General features: G+C 40.8%; 1 protein-coding gene across 1 annotated transcript in view; it reads right to left on the bottom strand.

Annotated features, from left to right (window-relative positions):
* Positions 1-24794, bottom strand: part of COL9A1 (collagen type IX alpha 1 chain) — a 93026-nt gene that overhangs the window by 15329 nt on the left and 52903 nt on the right. Inside the window, exons 23-30 of the mRNA XM_058176363.1 lie at positions 18606-18659; positions 16391-16435; positions 10157-10210; positions 9977-10030; positions 7758-7811; positions 6941-7012; positions 888-923; positions 733-777 (exon numbers count right to left, since the gene is read on the bottom strand). Coding sequence (XP_058032346.1) covers positions 733-777; positions 888-923; positions 6941-7012; positions 7758-7811; positions 9977-10030; positions 10157-10210; positions 16391-16435; positions 18606-18659 — 414 coding nt within the window. The remainder of the gene's footprint in view (positions 1-732; positions 778-887; positions 924-6940; positions 7013-7757; positions 7812-9976; positions 10031-10156; positions 10211-16390; positions 16436-18605; positions 18660-24794) is intronic.

The raw sequence follows: 24794 nt of genomic DNA, 5'->3' as shown, positions 1-24794 counted from the left end.
GCCCCTGAGGAGTGAAAGGGAGGACTTTTAAGAGAAACGTGGAACTAGCATCTGAGAATAAAACAATGAAGATTACCTTGGCCTTGAGGGCTGCTAATCTCATTCATGCATTTATTTTTACAACAGGGAAATTTCTTTTCAAGCTCTCACTTGGGGAGAAGCTCCAGCTAACCAACTCACATAAGTAAATGAGGTGCTGGCCTGTGGACCAAATCAGCCATGCACTGCTGCGTAGGGAAGAGATGCGTTAATGATGGCAGTTCTCAGATTGTCTTCAAGTTCAGCAAAGACTTTGTCCCGGGACAAGAAGAACCAAGAACCCAGCTCACGTTTCTTGATTTGGAGAGGGTTATTGGCCTTGTTTTTTCTGGGAAGATTACCGTAAACTAGTCAGATGGCATTTGCGTCTGTTATTTATCACCATGACGTGCCTTCAATCCTTTTGGGAGGCTGAATCTGGTCATTTGCGATTACACAACCATATAAATTGAATAAATAATAAATGTGGAAACAGGCAGCTTTGTGACTCTACTGCATCTAGAGTGTTCTATGAATTGCAAATCCCTTCCTAACATTTTGCCACATTACTAAACCTTTATGAAATCTGCAGTGTCTGCAAGAACAATTTCCTTGAACTATTTAGTCACACTAAAAGAAACAATAGGTTGTGGGGTTTTTTTGTATTTTAAGTCTGAATATTTTCTTTTGAAAGGAGTGAACACTGAGTCTTACAAGGTCGCCTCTTTGTCCAGATTCTCCTTCTCCCCCAGTGGGTCCCTGGGATATAAAAAGACAGACGAGTCTAGATTATAAATAGGCACCGTATACTTTCCAGAGTTCTTGGCAAGGTTGGAAAATAAATGGATTGTGCAAGTTTATACACTCACTTGTTCTCCTTTTGGCCCTGGCCCACCAGCTGAACCCTAAATACAAATGAAAAATGAAAAATACAAAGTCATTTAAATATGGCCTAATAGGTAAACGATCTGGGATCTTAATCAGGCTAAGAAATCGCATTAAAACTCCTCTGCCTTCAATTTTCCTAACAAATATACGCTCACTTGCAAATAAGATGGATGAAATACTCCTCTTAAACAAATACTATTCTGATTTTCGCAATTCAGCAGTCCTATGCTTCTCTGAAACCTGGTTAAATGAATCAATTGAAAATAGCAGCCTGAACATTCCAGGGTTTCAGATTGAACGATCAGACAGGATTCCAGAAACATCTGGTAAAAAGAAAGGAGGAGGCTTATGCCTATATATTAATAGAAACTGGTGTCAAGATTTTAAAATAATTTACAAATTCTGTGACAACAATTTAGAGACTCTAATTATCAACTGCAAACCTTACTATTCGCCTCGTGAATTTTCCTCATTTCTTCTAATTGCTGTTTATGTCCCACCACAAGCCTGTGTAAACAAGGCATTACGAACTCTAGCTGACCAAATCATGGAGGCTGAAGCCAAACACCCTGATTCACTGGCCATTGTTTTGGGAGATCTAAACAAGGCAAACTTAAGGAAAGAGCTACCAAAATACTTTCAGCATGTCAATTGTCCCACCAGAGGCAAGAATACTCTAGACCATTGCTACACAACACTAAAAGATGCTTATCGGTCTTTACCACGTGCAGCTGTAGGACACTCTGATCATTGCATGATTCACCTTGTACCTGCTTACAGGCAAAGACTTAAAGCCACAAAACCAATAATTAAATCAGTGAAGACCTGGACGGAGGAATCAAAATTAAAGCTACAGGCATGTTTTGACTGCACTGATTGGAATATTTTTAAAGATACCTCTGCAGACCTGGATGAACTCACAGATACTGTAACAGTAACAACAAACCTTGGTTTACACCTAAACTTAAGCAGCTACGACATTCCAAAGAGGAAGCCTACAGAAAAGGTGATAAAATGCTGTACAATCAGGCCAGAAATGCACTAACAAGGGAGATCAGAGCAGCAAAAAGAAGCTACTCTGAAAAGCTAAAGAATCAGTTTTTAGCAAATGAACCAGCAAACATGTGGAAAACTCTTAAAAATATCACCGGCTATGGCAAACCTCCTTCCCAGGCTGAAGATAATCAACAACTGGCAGATGACCTTAATGAGTTTTACTGCAGGTTTGAAAGGAAGCTACAGCCACCTATCTCCACAACCCCCATCTCAGACACACCAACAACAGCCAAGCCTCCTACAACTGACCCCATTTCATTGGGTTCACAACCCCTAGTGATCACAGAAAAGGAAGTGCAGGACTTATTTCACAGACAAAAGCCAGGAAAAGCTCCAGGCCCAGACAAGATAACTCCTTCTTGCTTAAAAGTCTGTGCTGACCAATTAGCCCCCATCTTCACCCATATTTTCAATAAATCATTAGAGATGTGTTATGTTCCTTCTTGCTTCAACGCTCTACCATCATTCCAGTGCCGAAGAAGCCCACCATCAAGGAACTGAATGACTACAGACCAGTTGCTTTAACATCTGTAGTCATGAAAACCTTTGAAAGGCTAGTGCTTTCCTACTTGAAAACCATCACGGATCCGCTGTTAGACCCCTTGCAATTTGCATACCGAGCAAATAGATCAACAGATGATGCTGTTAATATGGCTCTGCACTACATCCTACAACATCTTGAGTCTCCAAAGACCTATGCAAGGGTCCTTTTTGTAGACTTTAGTTCAGCCTTCAATACCATCATGCCAGACATTCTTCTAACTAAGCTAAACCAGCTACAGGTACCGGAACAGACTTGTAAGTGGATCACAAGCTTCCTAACAAACAGGAAGCAGCAGGTGAAGCTAAGCAAGATCACATCAAATACCTGTACAATTAGCACAGCCCCCCCCCAAGGCTGTGTGCTCTCCCCACTTCTCTTCTCTCTGTATACCAATGACTGCATCTCCAATGATCCATCTGTTAAGCTACTGAAGTTCTCAGATGACACAACAGTGATTGGTCTCATTCAAGACAATGACGAATCCGCATATAGACGGGAGGTTGAACAACTAGCCTTGTGGTGCAACCAAAACAATCTGGAACTGAACACACTCAAAACCGTAGAAATGGTGGTAGACTTTAGGAGAAACCCTTCCATACTTCCACCTCTCACAATACTAGACAACACAGTATCAACAGTAGAAACCTTCAAATTTCTAGGTTCTATCATATCGCAAGATCTAAAATGGACAGCTAACATCAAAAACATCATTAAAAAAGGACAACAAAGCGCCAACTCAGTAAGCTCAAACTGTTCAAGGAGCTGCTGATTCAGTTCTACAGAGGAATTATTGAGTCTGTCATTTGCACCTCTATAACTGTCTGGTTCGGTTCTGCAACCCAACAAGAAAAACACAGACTTCAGAGGATAATTAGAACTGCAGAAAAAATAATTGCTACTAACCTGCCTTCCATTGAGGACCTGCACAAAATACTTACTGAATCTGCACTACTATTAATCGTCTCATAGTTCCCATCACCAATCTCTTTCCACTTATGACTGTATGACTTTAACTTGTTGCTGGCAATCCTTATGATTTATATTGATATATTGACCATCAATTGTGTTGTAAATGTTGTACCTTGATGAACGTATCTTTTCTTTTATGTACACTGAGAGCATATGCACCAAGACAAATTCCTTGTGTGTCCAATCACACTTGGCCAATAAAAAATTCTATTCTATTCTATTCTAATTAAACAGTGAGTCAGGACTGTATTTAGAAAGTGAAAATGTATGATTTGACTGTTAGAGCGCTCTGCTACCACATCTTAAAATATGAATGGAATATTAATTAAACATTAAAACATAAAAGCATAAAAGCTCTATTAATACTTAGCATTTTTATCATCTTAATCCACAGCCACATGTTTACACTCTCATGCCCACTGGAATGAAAACCCTTGTGAAAGCAAGGTCCCCATTCATTTCAAAGGTTGAGGCAGTTCCAAAGGTGAGTTAATTTGGGCATCAGGAACTGCTCACTTCAACTGGTGTATAGGGAAAATTCTCTCCAGGAATGTCAGGCAGTTTGAAATGACTGCATCTGCAGAGAATTAATGGTCTAGGTCAGGGGTCTCCAACCTTGACAACTTTAAGCCTGGAGGATTTCAACTCCCAGAATTCTTCAGCCAGCTGGTTGGAGAATTCTGGGAGCTGAAGTCCTCTAGGCTTAAAGTTGCCAAGATTGGAGACCCCTGACCTAGAGTCTAGGGTGATAATCATAATAGCAACACTGTAATCAGTTGTGCTGCAAATAATTTTTGTTTTCTATGTAGGGCACATTTAAAGGTGTTTTTTTTTAAATAATCCTGTATAAATATCTCTCTATATTTTCAATTAAGCATTTCCCTTCTCAGTCATCATCCCCTCTTTTAATTCCATGTCAAAACTTATCTTTTCTCCATCTTTATTAGGTACCTTGTAACCTACATTCCTTTGTGTCTACGCCTAGCCCACTGATCTTCACTGTGTGGACTGGCTCACTTACTTAATCTACCAGAGAGATTTACTAAATTAGTTTGCAGAATATATTGAAGAGAACATTTTGTTTTCCTTTTCCTAGACAAACTTGGCAACTGTGGAAGAATTAGTTCTACCAAACAGATAAAGGAGAGTTTCCATGATTGTTTTTTATTTTGTTTGTTAAAAAAATAAAAGGAAAAACCTTTTATACTAATAACACTTAGAACCTAACACTAAACCAAACAACAAAATGAAATTTAAAGTAGAATTATGATTAAAACTATTCTTTTAAATTTGCTAAGCTCTGAAGCTAAGAGGCTTATGGAAAGAATGGACGCTCTTGCTCTGCTTTTTATCATCTCCCCATTGGTCTTTGTTTTGACAAATTAATCTGGAGTCTTTTATATTAGAGACATATGAAAGTATAATAATGGTTTCATGTATACCTGTTCTCTCTCTTAACTTTAATAGATAGCAATACCTGCTGAGCAGCAGTAAGATCTAAATAAAAGGCACTATTTTACTACTGCTTACTATTAGCTAAGGTTTCCAAGAGATTGTGTACTTTGCTGATTATTTAAGAAAAAAGCCATAATGGGAGTGTTTTTATATAATGTATTGTTAAAGCTGAAAGAACCAGCACATTGCAGGAAAATGAGTGTAAACATTATAGGAATAGCAATAGCACTTAGACTTATATATTGTTTACAGTGCTTTACAGCTCTCTCTAAGCGGTTTTCAGAGTCAGCATATTGCCCCCAACAATCTGGGTCCTCATTTTACCCACCTCGGAAGGAAGGAAGGCTGAGTCAACCTTGAGCCTAGTGAGATTCGATCTGCCAAATTGCAGGCAGACAGCAGTCAGCAGTAGTAGTCTGCACTACTGCACTGTAACTACTGCGCCACCACGGCTCAGTATAGATTATACTGACACTTCTAAATCAAAACATTAGAGATACTGGATTGTGGGACCTATACAGGGATCTGTTGTGGATTTTTCTGTTTCCACTGACTGTTAGTTAGTCTCAATTGATTTGGACCTGACGTAGCCAATAGCTGATTTCCCATACATTCAACCTGGTTTCATAGCATATTTTAGAGAAAGTGCACGGGTATTTCTGACAAAAGTAAATAGGTAGCTTCTCACCTGAAATTATGCTGGATTACAAATCGAAGGACATGACTCTATTCTTCTAAACCTGGGGTGTCAAACTTAATTTCATTGAGGGCTGAATCAGGGTTGTATTTGACCTTGGGGGGCCAGGGTGGGTATGGCCAGGGTGGCCGTGGCCAGCTTGACATGAGTCATGTCGGGGGCACCTGTGGTAGCCCGAGCGCTCTACCAGCAAAAACAGGCTCCTGATCTCCTGGGATCTCGGCTGGGACGGCCTCCTGAAACCCTCTGCCAGCAAAAACTTAGCTCGGGAGCCCATTTTGGCTTACAGAGGCATGGGCCGGTCCTTCACTGTTTCCTGAATGGCCCCACAGGCCTGATCTAAGCACCCCGTGGGCTGGATCCAGCCCACAGGCCTTGAGTTTGACATCCCTGTTCTAAGATCTGCTATCAGCACCTATCAGTGGCACTGCTTTCCTCAGTATAACAGCACCATCTTTGGGGACATTTGTGTGATGTCATAGCACACATAGAAAATGGGTGGGGCCATCCCCCATGGTGCTGCAACATTACTTAGATTACTCTGACTCCCCCACACCCAGTGGTGGGATTCAGCCAGTTCGCACCACTTCGGGAGAACCGGTTGTTAACTTTCTGAGCAGTTTGGCAAACTGGTTGTTGGAAGAAATCATTAGGGCAGAGAACCGGTTGTTAAATTACTTGAATCCCACCACTGCCAACACCCCCTCTGCAGAGGCTACTGGGTAAGAAGCTTCAGAATCAGAAAGCTCACCTCTAGAAACATGGAAAGAAAAAGAAGATAAATTCCACAAAAAATTATCTGAATAACTTTAGCAACAATAGATGTTCCAGTCATACAGAGTACAGGAAACAAAGAATTGCACGGTGGGACAAATGATTAACTGTGGTTTGAAATTATTACAGAAGAGGATGGGATGGACTTCAACAAAATTTGGTTCAGATGCCAAACCAGGCAGCCAGTATTTTATGAAGGACACAGAGTGAGAACAAACAAGTGCTATATTTCTGCTTATTTCTCTTATTGAAAGGATTACACTAAGGACTCTTGCTTTAACAGCAAGATGAATTGTTCTGTCAATATTTAGCAAAGGAGAAATAGAGGGGAAAAATTAAAGGGGGAAAAATCTTTTAATTGTACAGTACAATAACTCTCAAAGAACACTGGAAAGGAAACTTGACATGCTGATTTCATAACCTTCCATTTTTCTCCTTTCAGTGGATTTAAATTTGGCACACGGCAAAAAGCTTCTGTTTTGTGAAAAGGTGTTGACCAAAGTCAAGCGAGCAGCATCTTCTGACCTGTATCTGCTTACCCTATTGCCTTTAGCACCAGGCAGTCCTGGGGGCCCAGGTAAACCTGGCAGTCCAATGTCTCCTTCTGCACCCTGTGAGAAAGCAATCAGAGATGGCAGGGCTTTAGGGCACTTTTGCACTGAAGAAAAGGAGAGTTGAGATAGACGGCCAGTCTCTGGGTTAGACCTTTCTCACAGCTGGCTGTGCATCTCATTCAAAACAGGAGAGTATGTTAAACTCTGGAGCCACCCAGAGTTGGTTAGAAGATTGGCGGCTATATAAATGTTATAAATAAATGAATAAATTGCTTTGTTATGATTTGCTGTTTTGGGAAACAGCACCTTCTTGATTTTATCAATCTGATAAAACAATGGGGTCTTTATGAGTTGTGGGAAACGCTGCAACCCATTGAGCCTCTGGTGCATTCCCTTCTAACAGAGAATTCTTTCAGAGCCTGAATATTGAAACTGGCCTTCCAGCGGAAACCGCACGAATGAAGTCTGAACAGTTTCAAAGAAGGTATTCATAACTACTAGCAAAAAAAAAAAAAAAAGTGGGTAGCCTTTCTGCATTCCTGTTCCTTGTAAAGGTATATGAATATTAAAAATGAATATTAAGCAGCTTCCGATACTAACACATACAAATGTTAGTTAAAAAAAGTAGGTTTTTAGGAAGTTCAAATAATGATGCAATTGAGTCACGATCTGAAAAATGAATGAAGCTGACAATGGTCCCTATTCACATTTCATGTTTTTCATTTCTTGAATAAATGACCTGCTTACCGCAAACCCTTGACCAAGCAAATTAATGTGATGGAAGTCAAGACTGCCCGCTTACCGTTTTACCTGGTGACCCTGGAGGACCAACAGAACCTGGCTCACCTCTGCTACCCTTGTAGGAAACAAAAAATATCTTGTTGAAATAAAAACAGCTACATTTCTTGATGTGAAATTCCCCACTTTTGAAGAGTAATAGTGATATTTTACTAAAATCAAGCAATTCAAATAATAGCACAGAAACATAATAGTGAAAAAGAAAGTTATTGCAAAAAAAACCCCCCTACTATTGAATTGTAAGATAAAAATAATAGAGATAGTTAATTAAATATGAGTGATAGCCAATAAAATAAGATAATAAAATAACAGAGATAGCTAATAAATGCATGCATCATTTAAAAAAAAACAACCTCATATGGTAACTCTTCCAAGAAATCATTTCATAGCAATGAAAAAGTAGCGCAGAATTCTGCTATCGCTTCTGAAATGATCCTCTGCTTGAGGAATGCTATTTGCAAAAAAATAAAATAAAATTCCATAACTGCCTACAGTATTTGGCAGTTTTTTGTAGAGGCCCAGAGAATCTATCCCTGCAAGAGTCATGATGCACTACATAGGAAAATGTTTCGCAAGGTAGCTACTTTTGATTGATTGGTTGATTGTTTATGTGAAAAACGAAGTCAACCAAGTATTTTCACTCCAAGTGACAATATAGGGAGGCTTTCTCCAAGAAGATCTATCCCTAACCTGGGTCTTCAGGTCTTCCATCATGGTTCCCTGGTACACTCATTGCCTATAACTAAGTCCATCCATCTTGTAGCTGGTCATCCTCTTCTTCTTTTTCCTTCCACTTTCCCAGTATTAGAGAGGGACGCGGTGGCTCAGGGGCTAGAACGTTGAGCTTGTCGATCGAAAGGTCAGCAGCTCAGCAGTTCGAATCCCTAGTGCTGCCGTGTAACGGGGTGAACTCCCGTTACTTGTCCCAGCTTCTGCCAACCTAGCAGTTTCGAAAGCACGTAAAAATGCAAGTAGAAAAAATAGGGACCACCTTTGGTGGGAAGGTAACAGCGTTCCATACGCCTTTGGCATTGAGTCATGGCCAGCCACATGATTTCGGAGACATCTTCGGACAGTGCTGGCTCTTCGGCTTTGAAAACGGAGATGAGCACTGCCCCCTAGAGTTGGCAACGACTAGCATGTATGTGTGAGGGGACTTTACCTTTTACTAGAGAGCTAGATTTCATAATGTGTCCATGGTCAAATAATTTGAACCTGATTATTTTTCTAACACCAAAGTTCAAAGTCATAGATACTCTTCCTATCCTGTTTTTTTCAAGTCCAACTTTCACTTTCATGGATTATCCTAGAGAATACCATGGTTTGCATGATTCTGATCTTTGTAGGTATATATACATCACAGCATTTGAATTTTTTTTCCAAACTTCTTTTGGGGAGTCACTATTATGCAAAAATCAGAAGGAGTCCGATAGCATCCTTTCCTACTATCAAATATTATTAAAAGACATACTGTAAACTTTCAATAATCACTGATATGAGCTGTAGCTCACAAAAGCTTATGCCTTTTAATGTAACATGTTAATCTGAAAAGGTTATCAAAGTCATTTTGATTTGGGGTTACGATAAACTAACATGGCTGCACTCCTACAATGATTATTTACAATTTCACTGGCTTTTCATGTATATTACAAGTATAAATGAAAGGGATTAGATTTATCTATGCCTATTGCAGCAGTGTGTAAATATTTCCTGTCAAACTATCATGCTCAGCTTTTGAACTGCAAACTGGAAGCTATGCACTAAAAAGCAAAAAAAAAAACAGGGCCAGAATAAAAACTATAATTGATTGGATTCCGTTTGGATTTAATTAAAATTAAACATAATTAATATAGTTACTATCTAAATATATATTTCATAATTCCCTCCTTTTCTTAAATTTAAAACTTTTGGAGAACTCACAGCTTCTCGGAACTGTCCTAGAACGTGGGAGTCAAATTCTGAATTTCAATTTGTTAAATATAAATATATGTTTTACTGCATTTTGACAAGAGCGAGGATGAGAAAAACAGAGCAAGGCAGAGAAAATAAAGGGACATTAAAATAAAGCTACAACCCTAAGGATAGACAGTTAATGTAAATCCAGACTTCTACAATGCTCCCAGTTTATAAATTACTTCTCATCAGAAAGTGATTTTTTTAAACAATCTGGATCAGAAAATCCAGAGCCTCAACCTAAACCAAAAACCAAGCAAATAAACTTACTGATGGGCCTTTGGGTCCCAGTGATCCTGGTTCTCCTTGTAGTCCTGGTTCTCCCTGTTGGTGGGATTGCAAGAATAACACACTGTACATATTTAAAGAGCGATACTTCAAAAAATGCAAATCTTCTGGTTCAAAAAAAAAAGGGGGGGGGGGTAAAACTTGAGAAAGAAACTATCTTACAGGTTTGCCCGAATTTCCCATCAAGCCAGGTTTCCCAGGAGGACCAACACCACCCTGTTGGAGAGAAAAGATTTTAGCACCTTTAAAATACAACAGCCACTTTCAGGCCATTTCAGTGGCAGGATAAGGCACTCAGACAACCACCTCTTTTTCCTTATCCGACCCCATGAGATATGTTCAGGTAACAGAATTATTTTCTGTCCCATTCCCACCTCATCTACAATGAGATTGAGAACAAATTTAGCAAATTATTTTTCTATACCTGGACCATTTGGCTTTTATGGGCCATCTTCCATTTTTCAGAATAGTCATTCTTCTTTTGTAACTAACAATGGGTAAACTTGCTTTTTAATCCAGTTTGGTAATGCATTCGTTCTGCTTTTCAATGAACAGATTGTGTGCCTTCCTTTTATTTTATATACAAGTGCATTCAGAAAGTATTCGGACCCCCTTCATTTTTGTCCATTTTGTTATGCTGCAGCCTGATTCTACAGTTGTTGAAATTCGTTTTTTTCTCATTAATCTACACCCAATACCCCATAATGACAAAGTGAAAATAGAAGCCTAGAAATGTTTGTAAATTTACTAACAAGAAAAAAACTGAAATATTATATTGGCATAAATATTCAGACCTTTTGCAACAACACTTGGGCCGCGGTGTGGCTCAGGCTGTAAGAAGCCTGTTATTAAAACACAGCTGCCTGCAATTACTGCAGGTTCTAGTCCCACCAGATCCAAGGTTGACTCAGCCTTCCATCCTTTATAAGGTAGGTAAAATGAGGACCCAGATTGTTGGGGGGGCAATAAGTTGACTTTGTAAATATACAAATAGAATGAGACTATTGCCTTACACACTGTAAGCCACCCTGAGTCTTCGGAGAAGGGCGGGATATAAATATAAACAAAAAAAAAACACTATAAATTTAGCTCAGTTGCCCCGAATTTCTTTTGATCGTTGCTGACACACCTTGATGTGGATCGTTGCTGACACACCTTGATGTGGTAAATTATATTGATTGGACATGATTTGGAAAGGCAGACACCTCTCTGTAGAAGGCCTCACAGCTGACAATGCATACTGTAGCAGAGCAAAAGCCATGAGGTCAAAGGAACTGCCTGAAGAACTCAGAGACAGGATTCTTGCAAGACATGGATCTGGGGAAGATCCATGTCTTGCAAGAATGGATCTTCCCCTTACAATAAAATTTCTGCTGCACTGAAAGTTCCCAAGAGCACAGTGCCCTCCATAATTCTCAAATGGAAGAAGTTTGGCACAACCAGGACTCTTCCAAGAGTTGGATGCCTGGTCAAACTGAACCCTATTGAGCAACTCTGGGGGGACCTGAAAATGGCTGTCCACTGATGGTCGCCATCCAACCTGACTGAGCTTGAGGGAATTTGCAAGGAAGAACGGCAGGAAATTCCCCAATCCAGGTGTCTAAAGCTTACTGCATCATATGCAAAAAGACTCGAGGCTGTAATTGCTGCCAAAGGTGCTTCAACAAAGTTCTGAGTGAAGGGTCTGAATACTTCTGCCAATATGATATTTCAGGGGGTTTTTCTTTTTAATAAATTTACAGATACACATGGATTGGTTATTAATGTACAGTAATGATTGAAGATATGAAATTAAAATTTGAAATGATATTGGGGCTGCCCGACTGCCATTTCAGAAAGAAAGGGAGAGAGGAGTAGAAGGAGGGAAGAAAGTAGGTAGGAAAGAGTTGAGAAGGAGGAGGGGAATAAGAAGGTTAGAGAGGGTGGAAGAAGGGAGGAGTGGAGAAGGAGGAGAGGAAGTAGTAAAGTGAAGGAGATGAAGCAGAGGAAAATAGTAGAGGTTAGAGCAGTGCTTCTCAAATAGTGGGGCGCGCCCCCCAGGGGGGGCGCAAGGCTCCGTAAAGGGAGGCGCATTTGACCTCGGCAAACACTGTCATAACAAGCTAAGCCCCGTGTTTTACAGTCGCGCGGGGGGCGCGAAAAATGTTTTCTTCTTCCTAGGGGGGCATGACAGAAAATAATTGAGAAGCACTGGGTTAGAGGGAGGTTGTGAAGAAAGGAAGTGGCAGTCGGGCAGGCCCGAATCAGTAATAAATAAAAATTAATGATTAATGATGGATAACAGATTGTACATAAATATGACGTTGGAAAATGGAAATAAAAAAATTTATATAAAAATAAATAAATAAATAAATTTACAGATATTTCTAACTTCTATTTTCACTTTGCCATTATGGGATACCGAGTGTAGATCAATGAGGGGGGAAAATGAATTTCAACAACTATAGAATCAGGCTGCAGAACAACAAAATTGGCAAAAGTGAAGGAGGTCTGAATACTTTCTGAATGCACTGTAACTAAGGACTGTGCAGGCTCTGGATTCAAACTCCAGCAGGTGCTTTATTCACTGCAGAAGACAGCCACTCATTCCTGGGAAAAGTCCCAGTTGCTTTAAGGCTGCAGAAAGGCATAATGGTGCTCCAAAGTGCTTTTTTTAAATATCAAATCCAAAAGGCTACACAGTCCGAATATAATTACCTTCCATTCTTTTTCTAATGTTAAATACAATTAATGATTTATAGATACACTACTAAAACTCTCCTTCCTATAACCTTTAACTGGGAAAAACTGTATATCACAAGGCAATAATTTTTGAAGAAAAATACCCTTAAGTTACAAAAGTAATTTAAGGCAGGGGGTCTCCAACCTTGGTCCCTTTAAGACTTGTGGACTTCAACTCCCAGAGTTCCTCAGCCAGCTTTGCTGGCTGAGGGACTCTGGGAGTTGAAGTCCACAAGTCTTAAAGGGACCAAAGTTGGAGACCCCTGATTTAAGGAATGCATCCAAAACCCAGGACCCATGGCTCCCGTGAAACTGAAATTTGACAAATTTTTTAAAATATTTTATGACATAAAAATAGCACAGCATTCATGGCAAAAACACTGAGGCGCTTCTGGGTTGAAAGGGTTAGCCGGTGACATCCCCTTTGCCTGGGGAATTCCCAGTTGGTGGCACTTTCATGTCCCCAGCATGAGCTGGAGTGAAGGATGGGACCTCAGCCCCACCCCTGGTGGCACTCGGGTCTTGAACCTCCATCCCAGTATCCAAACCATGGAAGCCATCATGCTCTGACATAAAAATAATCAAAAACGTTTACCATATAGTACAAGATGCCATAAAGCATTTCCGGTGCTGATGTTTGTGACATGAATGTATCCTAATTTATCCAGTGAAGGCAGTACATTAAAAGCTCTCTCACTGTTGTAGCCCTTGAGGAATCTGTTAAGGACCTCTCTCTGAAATAATGACCCAAGAGGTCATGGGTTGTCTCTGGTACAATAATATTTGTCTCTCTTTCTAAACAAGGAATTTTTAATAAATGGCTTGTTCCAAGCCTCAATATAGAGCTATTAACTCTGTATAAATATTCTATTTGAAATGTGATTAAAATATTATTAATTAGTCACCCAGAATTTCCCAGGTGAATTTATTGATTGCATTTGTACCCTACTGCACCCTTGAGGCTTCTCTGTAATTCCACTAGAAGACACATATTAAAATATTCAGAATCCAATAAAACCCAGAAAGATAAACTATAGAAAGCAAATATCCAAAATACGATGCGGAGAGCAAAATCTAAAAAGAAGTGTTAGGTCCTAAATGCCTTCTAAACGTGCTCTCCCTGCAGCCTTTCCAGATGGCAAATGAAGTCTAACTTCCAATGGGAGATGATTCCAAAGCACCGGATAAGCAACACCTCCAAATGGAGAACCACCAGCTGGGCTTTATGACAAGAATAAATAGGTCAGGCTGACTCATGCAAGCAAACACAGTCCCAAAAGTAGCTTGGTAAAAGCTTTATAGGTCAACACCAACACCTTAAAAATTGCACCTGGAAGCTTATAGGAATGCAGAACATTAGCAAAATTAATGCCGTCTGACCAGGGAATACAAACTACTATAAGGATTGCTGCATTAATGTAATCAACTGAAATTTTGAAGTAGTCTTTAAAGGCAGCCCCTTGTACAGGATATTGCAGTAGTTTAGCCAAGTTTTCATAAAGGCATGATTTACTGAAACAACTTCTCACACTCCAGGTAGACTAGCCAAAGCTAGATGAGGCTGTCCTGGCCACAGCCTCCACCTACTCTTTAAGTGTGGGCTACAAGTTCAGGCTGTGAAAGTTGGACCATAAGAAAGGCTGAGCACCAAAGAATTGAGGCCTTTGAACTCTGGTGCTGGAGAAGATTCCTGCAAGTCCCTTGGACCGGTCAGTCCTAGAGGAGATCAACCCTAACTGCTCTTTAGAAGGCCAGATCCTGAAGATGAAACTGAAATACTTTGGCCACCTAATGAGAAGAAAGGACTCACTGGAGAAGAGCCTAATGCTGGGAAAGACTGATGGCAAAAGAAAAAAGGGACGACAGAGAATGAGGTGGCTGGATGGAGTCACTGAAGCAATAGGCGTGAGCTTGAACTCCAGAGGATGATAGAGGATAAGAAGGCTTGGAGGAACGTTGTCCATGGGGTCACGATGGACACGACTTTACAACTAACAACAACACAAGTTCAGGAGGACCTCCAAGTCACAGACCTGCTCCCTCAAGGATAGTGCTTCCTCAACCAAGAGAGGGCACCAAAGAATGATATCAGGGCCAAGTCATCTGTTGCCAGTAGCAAACCAAGGACTCAATGATTTTGCCCAACAACTGTCAGGAACATCTCCAAGCACCCACCAGAAAATAGATGGATTCATAAGGTGCTTGAAGCAGACCATTCAAATGGGTGCCATCTTGTGATATATAGCCAATAAGTTATAACCAGACAGAGAAACGATCCATCCATGACAAAAGGGTTATGATACTACTCTCCAGAGCCAGATCCCAAGGCAACTGCTACCAAGTCAAAATGAGTTTAACCATGAGATTACTGGGATAAGCCCTAGGTTGCTGTGAATCCTGAGCGCTTCTCAATTCAGTTCCCATTGCATGAAATTTTTAAGTTCTCCAATACCAAGGGGGAGGGGGTGGAGAGAGAGATTTCTTCAGCAGCCCAGCTGTGGAATGTGCAGTTTAGTTAGGCTTTCTTTTATGGCTTAGCACAGACCTAGGCATTTTATGCCCCCCAGACCACATCTGGCTGTCAGTATCCGGCCCATGTGAGGTCAGTTGGAAATTAGAAATGAAATGTAAATAAATGCACCATAAGAGGCAGGAGGAGAAGCCATGTTGGCTCTTTCAGTTGGCTGGTGGCTGTAGGAGGGCAAGGACAAAAAGCACCTGCACAGTGCTCACCCTCACCTGGAGCAGCCTGAAGAGTTGAGGGGATGGGAGTTTGAGGAGCTTACATTCATTTGGCCCTCCACAACAGTCCCAGTTTCTCATGGGGAAATTATTTGCTCACCCCAGGCTTAGCATGTTATATCAACCAACCAGCGGGTTTCAAAATTTTTTACTACCAGTTCTGTGGGTGTGGCTTGGTAGGTGTGGCATGGCTTGGTGGGCATGGCTTGGTTGGCATGGCAGGGGAAGGATACTGTAAAATCTCCATTCCCACCCCACTCCAGGGGAAGGATACTGCAAAATCCCCATTTCCTCCCAATCAGCTGGTACTTGGGAGGCAGAGAATAGATGGGGGCGGGGCCAGTCAGAATTTTTACTAACGGTTCTCCGAACTACTCGAAATTTTCGCTACCGGTTCTCCAGAACTGGTCAGAACCTGCTGAAACCCACCTCTGCAACCAACCTATTTAACTGATTTATACTGCAATTTAGCCTTTTACACAAATCCAAAGTAAACGTTTCTTTTATTAATCAGCTTTAAGCATGCTGTAGGAACACACACACACACCAAAAAAAAAAAAAATCTCACTTCAGTTTTGACTTGCTCTAACACTGGAACCAAAACGAAATAAAAATTCAGAGTCAATAACTGTTCCAGGCTTTTTGAAAATAGTAACTTGTAAAAATGGTGATCCCAGTAGACCCATTAATAAAATCAAGGTTGAAAAGAAGCTGCTGTTTAGAATTTAGGCTGTGGGAACTTTGATCTAAATCTCTGCTCAGTCATGAAGCTTCCTGACTAAATAAACTTTCTTTTCTTCGACCTGCTGCTCAGCATTCAACAGAAGACACCGTAAATGGGATTGTCGGATTTAGTCTCTCAAGAGAAGGAATAAGTAACAGTTCCATCTGTAAAGAGGGTGGACTATTTCCAAATTTCCTAGGATACTTTACCTTTGGGCCAGCAACACCTTTTGCTCCAGCAGAGCCAGATAAGCCCTAAAAAATAAGCAGATATTGAAAACATTTGAAATGTTGTAGAGAAATTTCTTAATGGAAATGTCAAAGGTTGCTTTACTTTGTAACCAGTTTTCTTGAAACACTGCAAATGAAGCTTCACATCCTCAGATTCACCAAGGAACGTAAGAAAAATGAATGCTTCAACTCAGAATTAACAGGCACAAGGAAATGGATGTGTCCTATTATAATGATGGATATGTCCTACATACGGTATGTCCAATCCTAATGACATATTAAAAAGGTGTCCATTCAGATATGCATCAATGCAAAGTAACCCAGCATAGGTAGATATTTCAAAAAACATAGAAGAGTTGTTAATGAGTTTTGGGAAGAGGGGAGGTCCTCAATTTTTCAAAATATAGATCTATTTATTTTTTAATTTATTTATTAGACCTTTATCTCATCTTTATTACTTTATAAGTAGCTCAAGGTGATGAATATACCAAATAATCTTTTCTCCTCCTATTTTCCCCACAACAACAACCCTCTGAGGTAGGTTGGGCTGAGAGAAAGGGACTGGCCCAAAATCACCCAGCCAGTTTTTATGTCTAAAGTGGGATTAGTAATCACAGTCTCACAGATTTCAAGCCTCAGCAATTTGGGAACATGACAGGGATAAAGAATCAGGACCACACATTAAGTTCCAGTTAAGAGTATTTATTTGCTCTTGCCTTTACAACTAACTTTCGGCATTAACTTAATTAACTTAATTAACTTCGGCATTAAGTTAATGGAATTCAAGAGGGAGGAGCTGAATTTGGATCGCTAGTGGGAATGTAATGACTCTAGACTGATTACTTGCTTGACTCCATCCCCAGGATCTGCCTCATATCCTACATTACTGCAACAAAGGGCATTGCCTGGATCCATAAACTAGCAAACACAATGGGAATAATTATGCACTCAAGTTATTTGAATAGTTTAATTTGGTCAATAACCAAACTGTTGATTTTCTGAATGTAGCAACGGATGACAAGGTTTCCAGAGAAAACAGCTTTTCATTACTATAGTTACGGTGTTTCCCCGAAAATAAGACCCTGATTTATATTTTTTTGAACACTGAAATAAGCCCTTGGCCTTTTTTTCAGGGAGGTCTTATTATTTTGGGGTGCATGGAGCAAGGCACCATCTTGCCTAATTTCTAGCTCTGTCTCCCTAACCCTAACCAGAGGAAATGGCGAGGACTGACTGCTCATGCGTTTAAATATTTTCGGGGGAGGTCTTATTTTTGGGGAAACATGGTAGTAGCCAATCTTTTCCTTCCACAATAACTGGCCTGAATTTGAATATTTGCCTTCAGTTTCTTACAATTTTACAGAAAGGAATTGCATGGTCAACATGTAAAAAGAGTGACACTGATCTATTGGTTTTGCATCAAAGAATTACTATAAAAAATAAAAAGTGCCAAGATACTGCCTTATTTCATTCCCCCTTTTTTTTAGTAAAATTGTCATTTTGGACTTTTACTAAATTACTATCATGCTCAACAAGAAAAACTGGTAATTGATGAAGGATACCACCAATTTCTCTTACAGACTGTCTTTAGGGATTGAATTAAAAGCTGTCTTGATGAATGGATGAATGCAATGTAAAACATACCCAAGAACAGTGGATATGTCTTTCTACAAGGGTTGATTGATCTTCCCTAAAGCCTTCTGTCCCTTATCAACCAATCAACTTTTTTCCAGGATTGTAACTAGGGTATAATTTGCTATACTCAAGGAGGTAATCAGCCAGAAATGTTCCTATTTATTCATTATTTGAATTGTATTGAGCAATTTGCAAGACTGGTTAACTTTTTAAGAACGAGTGCCTCTCCCTTTGGCACTGTATACATATACTATAAGCACACAATTTGATTCCTAAAATTAAAAATTTTAAAAACTCCAAAACATGGTAAAATTACACCATTTTTACTTTTTATTTTTACAATATACTTTGTGTATACAATATACAATATACTGAAAGCATTACAATATACTTTGTCCAAATTTTAAAGTTTCTACTTTTCACCATCATCTTACTATTTGGTTCAAAGCTGCTCTTACTGAAAATATAGCCTGACTCAATAAACATTCCATTTCAGTTACCTTGGAAATGTAACTTTATTTATATTTTAAATATGGAAAAAAATATAGAAAACACTTACAGGGATTCCCTGAATGCCTGTGTCACCTGGAGGTCCTGGTTTTCCTGGTTCACCCTGAAAAAAATAGTAATTTGTATTTCAGGTGACTCTGAAGAAATCTTTGTGGGGAATCAAGCCAATGGTGGGATTCAAATTTTTTTACTACCGGTTCTGTGGGCATGGCATGGCTTGGTGGGCGTTGCAGGGGAAGGATACTATAAAATCTCCATTCCCTCCCCATTCCAGGGAAAGGTTACTGCAAAATCCCCATTTCCTCCCAATCAGCTGAGACTCGGGAGGCAGAGAATAGATAGGGGTGGGGCCAGTCGGAGGTGGTATTTACCGGTTCTCAAACTACTCAAAATTTCTGCTACTGGTTCTCCAGAACTGGTCAGAACCTGCTGAATACCATTTCTGAATCAAGCCATCTGCTTATATAGTAGACAAACCTATATATAGCAAGAAGATAAATAAGTTTCCCACTTTGGCAAACATCATCCCTGCCTCATACATTAAATGTGGCATTAAGCAAACGATCCAGTTAAAGTAAATCTCCAGCATATGCCCAAGAAATGAAGACATAGTATGTAGATATTTATTTATTTATTTATTTATTATTCAAATTTCTATACCGCCCTATCTCCCGAAGGACTCAGGGCGGTTTACAGCCTTATAAAACATAAAATATAACATAAATACATGTTAAAACAACATTTAAAAAACTTATTCCATTAGGCCAAATTTAAAACTATAATTAAAAATACAAAACCCCATTAAAAATTAATTTTAAAAATTAAACCCTAGGCCAGCCCTGCACAGATAAATAGATGTGACTTAAGCTCGCGGCGGAAGGTTCGGAGGTCAGGAAGTTGACGTAATCCTGGGGGGAGCTCATTCCAGAGGGTGGGAGCCCCCACAGAGAAGGCCCTTCGCCTGGGTGTCGCCAGTCGGCACTGCCTGGCGGACGGCACCCTAAGGAGTCCCTCCCTGTGAGATCGTACAGGTCGGTGGGAGGTAGTCGGTGGCAGCAGGCGATCCCGTAAATAACCCGGCCCTATGCCATGGAGCGCTTTGAAGATGGTAACCAAAACGTTGAAGCACACCCGAAAGGCCACAGGTAGCCAGTGCAGTCTGCGCAGGAGAGGTGTCACGTGGGAGCCACGAGGGGCTCCCTCTATTACCCGCACAGCTGCGTTCTGAACCAACTGAAGCCTCCGGATGCTCTTCAAGGGGAGCCCCACGTAAATTAGATGACCCAGGAGTTGAAGAAGGGGAGGTTATAGACCATGGGGAGGAGGCGGCTGCCGCTGTTGCGGCCCTGGAGTTGGGTCAGGCTGAACCCAGAGTTCTGAGATCCAAAACTAGGAAGTGACAATGATATTTGGTATTGTGTTGGTTTTCCTTATTCTCCTTTGTATGATATTCTGATTATTCTTGACCCTTCTTTATTGCGTATGTAAGATTGATAAACTTAGCTACTTCGTATCACCTGCTTGCCATATGGCTGTTGTATGTGTTTAAAATTTTGAGTAAAATTCTTATCTTGTATAAGAAAAATGAAAATTTACCATACCTGATATGTATTTGTATAAACCTTTTTTGACCAATAAAAACTTTTTGGATAAAAAAAAATAAAAAAAAAAAAAAAAGGGGAGCCCCACGTAGAGAGCATTGCAGTAATCCAAGCGAGATGTGATGAGCGCATGAGTGACCATGCATAGGGCACCCCGGTCTAGAAAGGGGCGCAACTGGCGAACCAGGCGAACCTGGTAAAAAGCTCTCCTGGAGACGGCTAATAACTCTCCTGGAGATATTATCCTGATAGAATAGGCCATCTAGCTCACCTTTCTATTTTCATAACAGGCAGGAAATTACCTCTGGAAAGATCATATTGAAGACATATGGACTTACTATTGTAGGTACTAACACCTGATAATTTGATCTTTATTCAGTACTTCTATCCACCAAGCTATCATTTTAAGGAAGCAGTAAAGACATTGTAAAAAAAAAAAAAGCATGCACAGATATTATTCATTTAATATGTAACTAATATGTATATTAAATACTAATTAAGAGATGCCTGTATCTAGACCAATATTCCTTAACCTTGACAATTCTACGATGTGTGGACTTAAGCTCCCAGAATTCTCCAGCTAGCATAGGTTGAGAAACATTGATCTAGACTAGATAGAAAGTATCTATACTACTTGTCACAAATAGGAAGACAAGCAGAAAAGACATGTTCACTGGGTAATTCACTAAACATCTTGCCTTGCCCCCGGCTTATCATCCCAGGGGGAGAAGTAGCTAGACACATATCTTACACTGCATGAGTAACAATCACTAGGATTTTCTCTGGCATGGATCTGCCATTAACTCTTTGGGAGCAAGTCCTTTGTACCCACTTTAAGAAAGGGAGAGCTACTATGACTGACCAAGGCAGAGAAATAGGCATTTCCCTGTCTCAGGAAGTAAATGTTTGCAGGGAAATAATTAAAAAGATATAAATGGAGCAGAGGGGGTTTCAGCAGGTTCTGACCAGTTCTGGAGAACCGGTAGCGGAAATTTTTAATAGTTCAGAGATCTGGTAATAAAAATTCTGACTGGCCCTGCCCCCATCTACTCTGTGCCACCCAAGTTCCAGCTGATTGGGAGGAAATGGGGATTTTGCAGTTACCTTCCCTTAAAGTGGGGAGAGAATGGAGATTTTACAGTATCCTTCCCCTGCCACGCCCACCAAGCCACGCCCGCCAAGCCACACCCACAGAACCGGTAGTAAAAAAATTTGAAACCCACCACTGAAATGGAGGGAGGTGAACTTGTGCTGGAAACACCATTTATATTTGTCGGACTCCAGTAATACTGATCTTCTTTGAGTTGTTGTATTGTGTACATGAAGATCCCATTAGTCACACCGAAGTGACATCCGTTTCAACATTTGTCTTCCCTCAGTTCTGGCTTTGAGCAACTGGGTCAGGTACAGATAGAGGGTTTTCCTTGCATTTAGTACACAGAATCATTTCTCAGCTGGAAATATATCCTCTTCTGCACAGAGCAAATTAGCCATAAGGGCTGGTGGGCATCTGTCGTTCTATCTTCCATGAATTGGCAAATCTTCTCTGAAAGCCATCTATATTTGTTACCATCAGCACATATTCGGGTATGTGTGTATTTGATTTATATCCTATCTTCTCATTTGCCTGTTCAAGGAGACTAACCCAAAAATGGAGCTCTTCTGGAGACCTTTCAGCAGTTAATTGGATGATATATTCTTCTTGATGCCCTGATTATTTTATGAATTGCTGAAATTAATATTTTTTGCTATGGATATTTTAATGTTAAATAAATTAATTTTTGGTTTACCATGAACATTTTGGTTTATGCTTTGTTGTCTGCCGACTGTGCAATGCAACAGTATACATGACAGGCAGACAAGCAACAGGCAGACAAATAACAGAATAAGATAGATCAATCAAATACAGAATATATATATATTTTTAAAAAAATAAAACTAATGTGAAAACTAGTTACCAAATTCAAAAAACCCTCAATAATTTCTTTTGATTTCCATTTCTTTCTTTCTTTCTTTCTTTTCGCATATAGTGTTCAACCCACCTTGGCTTAAACATCGCAAGTTTAAATATGAAAACTGAAAGCAGGTTCTGCTGCTTAATGTGATGAAATCATATTTGCCACCAGAGATTGTTGAACTCCTTTCCTTATTACATCTCTGTAAGGGATGTAATACTCCCTCTGTAAGGGAGTAGAGATGCTGTTTGAGAAAGTTCCTCACATATTTAGAAGAAGAGGTTGCTTGGTGTGGAATTTATGAGCCAGAGTCCTCTCCATTCTGTCTTTAGCTTATTTAGTATCCTATCTAGACCATTTTCAGCTAAATGGTTGTTACACAAAAGCAACCATTTCTACCTGTTGTTTGTTTTCATTATCCAGTATTTGTGTGTGTGTGTGTGTGCGTGCATGCAGACAAACACAGGCTACTAAGACAAACAATAGGTGGATGTGGAGATGATAGATAGATAGATAGATAGATAGATAGATAGATAGATAGATAGATAGATAGATAGATAGATAGATAGATAATTATTCCTCCTTAAGTACACCTATATTGCACACACATACACACATATTGAATATAGGCATATTTCTCACAAACAAGACTACATTCAGAATCTTTCTGTTCTGTCCCCTCCCAACCACAACCAAAACGACACGTGAGCTGACTCTCTTTGCCAGCAATTTACTCCGACGACAAGTAACAGTTCTGGCAACGAACCTGCGATTGCCTGCCAAGTTCTCCTCAGACCAGCGTAATTGCAGTGCAGGAATAAACAGAAGCCAAAGTCTGAATCACAAAATAGCACAGCCAAAGCTCCCAAAAGTCTGTTTTTGTCCATCACAGAGCCCAAAGGCAGCTCCGCCCACTTTTATACCCTGTGGTGTGTGGCTCCGTGACTCAGCACTCCCTGGGCCGGCCGCTCCTTTCCTTTTGCTGCGCATGCTTCACTCAGCGTCGCTGCCTTGCGTCTAACCATAATTGATTCTCTGCAGCTGGCTCTTGGAGCTCTGCCAGGGAGGAGGAGGAGGGGTCGGGGGAAAGAGGCTATGTGTTGTGCCTCGCTCGCTCCCCCCGCCGCAGCCGGGCCCCTCTTATCTCCTGCCGGACGCTGATAGTGCGGAAGAATGTCCTGGCATGCTTCCAGCCCCAAGCCCTGGCACCATGCCCAGACAGGCCGAGCAAAATGAATGGCCTGACGTACCTCCAGCCCTCAGTCCTGGCACCATGCCCAGACAAATGGAGCAACTAAACCCCTCCCCCACAGCATGTGAGCCTGAAGAATGTGAAGCCAGTCATGAGCTAAGATTACCAACAGCTGGAAGCTGGAGAGATCCTTGCTTCCGGAGAATAGAGAGGCGACGTCAACAAAAGGAAGGGAGGGGCAGGCCTGGATAAGTGCTGAGTCATGGAGCCACACCCCATGGCCTATATAAAGGATCTGCTTTCTGGCATTCTCTGAGTCAGGCAAAGTCTAACTTGGATTGCTGAAGTCACATCCTGGTCTCCTGCCTGCCCTGAGAAGTCTGACAGAACTTTGGCAAACTGCAGAGGCTTTGCAGCCACGCTTGATACGGACTTCCCCGACCCAGCCGTCAGAAGAGGAATGGGACACGACACTGTGTCAGCTCCTCCTCCTCCACCTGGCCCGCTTCTGGAATCTGGAGCGGAGCCAGAGGGGAGGATTCTGCAGAGGGAAACGCTGTTGGCTCTTCCCCCTCACTCTCTGAATCACTCTCAGCCAGGAGGCCCGGCTCAGGAGGTGCAGTAGACACAACACTTTCTGTCTGTCTGTCTGTCTGTCTGTCTGTCTATCTATCTATCTATCTATCTATCTATCTATCTATCTATCTATCTATCTATCTATCTATCTATCTATCCATGTTTCCCGGAAAATAAAACTCTGTCTTATAGTTTTTTGCCACCCAAAAAAGTACCAGGTCTTATTTGGGGGGCATGTCGCCCCCCGCCTCCTTTTCACTGTCAGAGGCCTTCAGGAACTTCATCGTCTGGCAAGGCTAGCAAGGCATCCCTGAAGGCCTCTGCAGCTGATAACAGGATTGATCCGGAGCTCTGTTATTGGCTACAGAGGTCTTCAGGAAAGCCTTGCTAGCTGCAGCAAAATAAATGGGTCGAGGTGTGAGAGACCTGGCTACAACTATTCGAAGGTAAATAGTAGGGCAGCTCCACACACCCCATCCCCACTCTAGCTTAATTTTTACCTGTGCACTCTGGATGGGCAAGGTCTTAATTAGGGCTTATTTTGGGGGTAGGGCTTATATTGGGCACACATATAAAATTCAAGCAAGGAGTTACTTTCTGAGTGTGCTGTATTTTTGGGAAAACACGGTATATATTAATATACATATACATATACTTCCAATTTTACACGGGAGAAAACCCGAACAACCAAAGACCTACATACATATACATACACACACACACACACACACACACACACACACACACACACACAGAGAGAGTTTTCTTCACCAGGTTTTTCAGTAGTGGTTTGCCATTGCCTTCTTCACTGGCCCAAGTTTACCTAGCTGGCTTTGTGCCTGTGCCTGTGCCTGTGACTAAAATTCACAGTCTCCTTACTTCTAGCTTGGTCCCTTAACAGGTACACCAAATTG

Source organism: Ahaetulla prasina, chromosome 1, assembly GCF_028640845.1.
Source record: "Ahaetulla prasina isolate Xishuangbanna chromosome 1, ASM2864084v1, whole genome shotgun sequence".
NCBI lineage: Eukaryota > Metazoa > Chordata > Lepidosauria > Squamata > Colubridae > Ahaetulla > Ahaetulla prasina.
Note: the sequence above shows the minus strand (reverse complement) of the source record. Positions and strands in the feature narration are given on the sequence as shown.